The sequence below is a fragment of the Rhea pennata genome, chromosome 10 (assembly GCF_028389875.1).
Source record: "Rhea pennata isolate bPtePen1 chromosome 10, bPtePen1.pri, whole genome shotgun sequence".
NCBI classification, from domain to species: Eukaryota; Metazoa; Chordata; class Aves; order Rheiformes; family Rheidae; genus Rhea; species Rhea pennata.
In genome coordinates this window covers 14067656-14073743 of record NC_084672.1, presented here as the reverse complement: position 1 = coordinate 14073743, position 6088 = coordinate 14067656, and the positions used below count along the sequence as shown (strand labels likewise).

Genomic DNA, 6088 nt, shown 5'->3' with positions numbered 1-6088 from the left:
GCTGCAAACTGGCACTGAGCAGGAAGCAAAAGCTGGGTGAGTGAGATACTATAGCTACCTGCTCTGAGCCCACTCATAAATCCTGCGGTGGTAATTCTGAGAGTTTGGATTACTTGTTTAGTGGTTAATGGTTCTTGGAGCTCCAAGGGCATGGCTGGGATGCAGGGGCAGTTTCCAGCAGAGATGCCTCCTCAGTGCTGCACAGATTTATGCTTTTCGTAATACAGTGAACCAGCTGGCTGTTCATCTTGCTCTCAACCTCTTTATTTTACAGCAGCAGTAGTGAAGGGCCCAACCTCTGTGCTGTGCGTTATGATCCTAAATCCTAAATTTATGGTCTGTATGCCCATCAGAAAGCAAATGCCATTGCATTAGTTTGGGAAATACAAAGTGTGCTCATCCTATAGACCTAGAAAACCTGAACCTCCTTTTGATGCAAGCAATACAGACTTTGGCCGCTAATGTTTTAACACATGACAAAAGTACCGTATCAGACTGTAGTTAAAACTCAGTATTTTGCTTCATTGTGCACGGAGAAGTTAGCGTTGGGGCGCCTTTTTCCCCCTTCCAGCTGCGAAATTAATTTTATCTTCAGAACGGGCTTGCCGTGGCTCCAGACGGGGCATCCCGCAGGGACGGCGGCAAGCGGCAGGGCCGGGCCGGGCCGGGCCGCGCAGGGGAGCGCCCCCGCGAGCGCCCCGCGGCGGTCGCGGCTCGCCGCCCGGCACCAGGGCGGGCTGGGCCGGGCCGGGGCGGGGCGGCCGGGCCGGGCCGGGCCGGGCCACGTGGGCGGCGGCGGGGGCGGAGGGGCCGCCCCGCCTCTTAGTCGGCGGCAGCTGCTCGCGGGGCCGCCGCCTGCCTCGTCCGCCGCCATGCCGGGCTCGCTGAAGGAGGAGACGGCGCTGCTGCTGGAGGACTACTTCCAGCACCGCCGGGGCGGCGCGGCGCTGCCGCCCAGCGCCACGGCGGCCACGCTGCGGCGGGCGGCGGGCGAGCTGGAGCGCCGCGAGCGGCCCTTCTTCCGCTCCTGCGCGCCGCTGGCGCGGGCCGAGCCCTGGGAGGCGGCGGCGCTGCTGACGCGGGTGGCGGCGCAGCTGGAGGCCGAGGGCGGCCTCAACTGGGGCCGGCTCCTGGCGCTGGTGGTCTTCGCGGGCACGCTGGCCGCGGCCATGGCCGAGCGCGGCTGCGGCGACGGGCCGCGCCGCCTCGCCGCCGCGTTGGCCGCCTACCTGGCCGAGGAGCGGGGCGAGTGGCTGGAGGCGCACGGCGGATGGGTGAGCGCGGGGCGGGGGGCGCTGCCGGCCGGGGGGTCTGGGGCGGGGGGCGCTGCCGGCCGTTGGGTCTCGCGGGGGGGGGCGGGGCCGCTGCCGGCCGTTGGGTCTCGCGGGGGGGTCTCGGGGGGGGGGGGGGAGGCGCTGCCGGCCGTTGGGTCTCGCGGGGGGGGGGGAGGCGCTGCCGGCCGTTGGGTCTCGCGGGGGGGGGGGGAGGCGCTGCCGGCCGCTGGGTCTCGCGGGGGGGTCTCGGGGGGGGGGGGGGGGGAGGCGCTGCCGGCCGTTGGGTCTCGCGGGGGGGGGGAGGCGCTGCCGGCCGTTGGGTCTCGCGGGGGGGTCTCGGGGGGGCGGGGGCGCTGCCGGCCGTTGGGTCTCGCGGGGGGGTCTCGGGGGGGCGGGGGCGCTGCCGGCCGTTGGGTCTCGCGGGGGGGTCTCGGGGGGGCGGGGGCGCTGCCGGCCGTTGGGTCTCGCGGGGGGGGTGCGGCGGGCGGGTGCGGAGCCGCAGAGCCCTCCGGGCTGCGGCCGCGGGGCCGGCGGTGCGGGTGCCCGGGGCTCCGGGCCCGGCCGGCGGGGAGGGGGCGGCTGGCTGGAGGTGCCTTGTTTCGGGAGATGGAGGAGGGATTGCCGAGGGTAGCCGCACGGCAGTCAGCACCGCGCTGGGTGCGCAGCGGTAAATACAAATCCAGGCAAATGTGGGTGCCTGGGAGGAAAGCAGGGCTGGAGGAGTAGGCTGAGGCATCAGGCTGTAGTCCGTAAGGGCTTTGTGTGTCTTCCAGTTTTGGCTAGTTGCCGCTAGACTTCTTGCAAGGAAATTGGAATTTACCACTAGTTTAGAAGTGCTCCCCGAGGTGGGTTACGGGGTTATGGCAGGTGGAGAGGGTGAGAGGGCTGGCTTCCACAAACGTGGTGTGGATGTATAGTACAAAACGAGCACGTTTAGTGAGGCTTGAATGCTGCTTGTGCAGCAGTTGATATCATGCGAAAATGTTCATCTATCTCGTGAAAATTCTACCTGCTTTCTGTAAAAGCCTAAAGCTTATAGGGTTCTGAACTAGACACAAGGAGGAGTCTCTGCAGGCTGGGAAGGGAGTTTAAATGTGCCACATGTCCCTGTGGTACAGTCCCAGCAATTGCTCTTGCTGCGTGTGCACCTACAGCAGAGCTGGCTTGGACTCTGTCTTCAAAGCTTGCTTTACCTGTCTTTAGGAAAGCTCTCTACTACCTCCAGCCAGCACTTGCTGGAAGAGGTAGGGCTTTAAGTCAGTAAGTCATCAGACTGCTGCTATGCCTCTTTTGGGGGTAGTTTGCAGCCCACTTGGGCACTTGTATGTGTGACAGAAGGTTAACTGTATATGTGTATCAGCGGGGTGTAAGCTGTGGGTGTGTCACTTGAGTATTGTGCTCTGCAGCTGTTTGCACAGGGACCTGGGTGATGCCACAAGCGATGCCTGCTGGAAGTGTTTCAGGGTTAGTCACTGGATGCAACAAAGTAGGTAGCAAGCTGTCACCTTGCTCTGAAATGTGTGATGGAGTATGCACCTTGAGGCACCGGAGGAACACCCAGCTCCTCTGCTCAGTGGGGAGTGCCCAGGAGCTGCACCAACCTCAGCCTCAGCAAGAGGTGTGGGAATGAACGCTAGGAGGTCTTGTCGGTTTTCCGGTTAGCTAAGTTGTGTTCCAGTGCAGCAGTGTAGCTTAGCCTGGGAACACTGTTGCCAAGGAAAGCTGCTGGTGTACAGAGCGATGGACTTGATGCAGCACTGCTCTGGAGACCCCTGCAGGTGAGGGGAAAGGTGCAGACCACATCTGGGTGTAGTTAGTTCTTAGCACATCTTAAGTACTCAAATACATACTCGCTGCATATTGCTTTCTGGGCCCTGTGGCCGCTAACAAAACATGGAGGTGATGCTCCTGAATTCTGGGGCCCAAGGTTTACCTTCTCTTTGTATCTGTAGTCTTTAGATTTTAGAGAGCGGCCTTATGCAAGGCTTTGTACTCTCCAAAGTATAAACACAAAACACTGGTGTGCCTGTTCCTAGATATACTTGTGTATTAAGTCACCTGTCCTCTAGGCTTGCTGCTCTGCTTCCCACTAGTTCTAAAACTGGTGATCAGGCTGGGGGCCCATGAAAGCATGAGCAATAGAACTGAGGCGTACTGTGACATAAAGCAATGGCTGCTATTGCTTTTTTACCACTTGAGATGCATACTGAAATATAATGTTTAAGATATCTGTGCAGCTGTGTCTGGTTCTGAACAAAATGTCAGCTATCCCACAGAACTTCAAATCCTCTATTCTTAGGACTGGTGGAATATTTTATGCCAGTACAAATAAGGACTAAAAATAGAGGAGGGGGGGGGCAGGAGGGGGAGAAGCATTGGGTTTGTTGATTTATCCGGAGACCAAAATGAAGTTGGCTTTTTCAGTGGTCACTTGTCCATCCAAACGTTAAGAACAATATGGTGGCTGACTACAAAGTAAACTATCATTTAGCAAAATCACATTGCCTGTTCGCACAAATTAAAGTGTAAAGAACAAAGTTCCGGAAGAAATTAAGAGTAAAACTTGTTTACATAGACATCTGCCGAACAGAGTTCAAACATGACCATCTGGAGTTGTATTACTGCCACTTCTGATTATCACAAATAAAGATCTGGTAGAGCAGCTGCCAGCTTCGTTCTGTCATAGGTCAGTGCAGAGCAGCTTCCACTAGGCCCTTCCAAGTGGAATATGTAATCAGTGTCATGCATTGACTGGGATGAGACCAGCTTCAGATGCCTGTCTTTCAAGTGGAAATTTCCATATCCTGTGTTTCAGATACTTTTTGAAATTTGAATGAAGGGGAACAATGCTGGCAGCTCTAGTCAGAAACTTGTTTAAAAGGGCAAAAAATAACGTGGTTACATGTTGAATCTCTCAATAGGAAGTTTGCACTTGTCTTTTGAGCAAAGTATACAAATACTCTGTAGCTACTGCTTTCAGTCGTCTTGTGCGAAGGCTTCAGCGAAGGCTCACACAAAGCATTTTTTGAGTGCTGAGGACAATAGGGCTTAGGCTTTTATGGTTAGGGAGACTTCTGGAGCTGACAAACACTGTGCTTGGAATATGAACCATAACTGTACTCAAAGACTTGTTAAAGAAATTTGATTAATTGCAAGCCAACCAACTCAATGTTCCTTTCTTTTGCTTTTCTAGGATGGCTTCTGTCGCTTCTTCAGACATGGCTCTCCACCAGCTGACCAAAACAGTACCATAAGCAATGCAATAATGGCAGCAGCAGGGTTTGGAATAGCAGGATTAGCATTTCTCTTGGTGGTGCGGTAGGCTGATGAATGGATCTCGCAATGGGAAAGTACTCTAAAAACTGACAATTTCCAGATTTCATTCTATTTTCTATAGAACAGACCCTCTAAAAAGAAGTTTATATTTTTAAACTGGCTTGGAAAACTGTCTTACCCGATCTTTGGCTATAAACTGCTTCACTTGCTACCCAGTAACAGCACAAACAAATGTGTACTAAACCACCATTTGTGCATGTTCAAAACTCGTCGTCTCCAAACATTCTTTGGACTTTCTTTTTAAAGATGTAACCTAAACATTACTATGGCTCTTGTACTGTAACTTCAGAGTGCGCAATGTTATGCTATGATGAGTTATGGTGGACTTGAAACTAAATCCTCTGTTCAAGGCGTTTTATTTAAATGGAGGCTAGTCTTGGAACGCACCTTCCATTAATACTGTAAAATGGGCTGATGCTGACTGTGATATAATATGATTTGTAGCTTCAAATGCGGTGCACTGCACTTGTTACTGAAAGGCAACTCGTTGGTTGATTTAGAGCAATTAGTACCCATGATGTGAGAGGCATTATGGCTCAATATAACATAAGGCTGATTTCATTACACTACAAGAAGATAAGTATTGATACAGAACAGTAATGGCTGCAGTATCAGTTCTTACTGAAAGGAATTTAAATATTAAACCTTAATTGGTATATTGAAATCCACTGAAGGCTGGAATTTCTCTGGATTTCCCTGACAAAACGAGAATTTCCATATATCTTAATATATTTTTGAAGTATTTATCACCATATAATACTTGTAGCCATGACATCTTTATTTTTGTTTAAAACTTCATTTTTAATGCTGGTTCTTATCACTCTAGCATGTAACAAGCATTGTCTTGTTTGAGTAATATTTCACTCATGCTGTGTATTTCTTTCAATGGTTGTACAAATTGCCTTATGTTTCTGGTAGCTTTCAATGTTCCTGGGTTACTTATAGCTTGTACAATTTTACTATGGTGACTTCAAATTGTGAATAAATGTTAAGTATTTTTATTTTAAAAAGCTAACCTTCTGCTTATTTGATTGGATGGATGATGGGACTTAACTGCTTGGAATGTGAGTGCTTCAGTGTTTGCCTGGATGGATGAGTCTGTATCTACTTTCTTGGTGTTCGACATCAAACGAAAGAATCTGTGTAACTTCAGAGCAGCATGAATAATACTAGTTTTCATTGCAGAATAGTTCTGCAGCTCAGAATTAGGGATAAGAATACTTCAGGGGAAAATCCAAAAGGCCAACTTCACCTGCTGTAACTGGAAATAACCCTGTGGTTTTGTAGGCAAAAAACTTTCCAAAATTACTAACGTAGATGGGTACAGAGAGGCTACTCTGAAAGACTCGTACAGGGTAACAGAGCTCTTGTTTCTTTTCTCTGGCAGCTCTTGCCAGCTCTTTCCAGAGTTCTTTCGTGTGTGCAGAGGTTCCAACTGAAGCTGGAGTTTGCCTGGCATAACAGTGACTGAGCAACTG

The 6088-nt window shown here is 51.8% G+C and overlaps 1 protein-coding gene across 2 annotated transcripts; it reads left to right on the top strand.

Moving 5' to 3' along the window:
• Window positions 1–809: 809 nt before the first annotated feature.
• BCL2L10 (BCL2 like 10) lies at window positions 810–5620 on the top strand. Of its 2 annotated transcripts, XR_009959492.1 has the most exons (3): window positions 810–1274; window positions 2681–3052; window positions 4468–4556. XR_009959492.1 is itself a non-coding variant. In XM_062584023.1 (2 exons), exons 1-2 carry the CDS (start codon window positions 873–875, stop codon window positions 4594–4596), a joined length of 531 nt encoding a protein of 176 aa, XP_062440007.1. In that variant the 5' UTR covers window positions 810–872; the 3' UTR covers window positions 4597–5620. The 2 variants fall into 2 exon arrangements, 1 of the variants encoding a protein (XP_062440007.1); XM_062584023.1 differs by lacking the exon at window positions 2681–3052 and having other exon boundaries at window positions 4468–5620.
• Window positions 5621–6088: the final 468 nt, after the last annotated feature.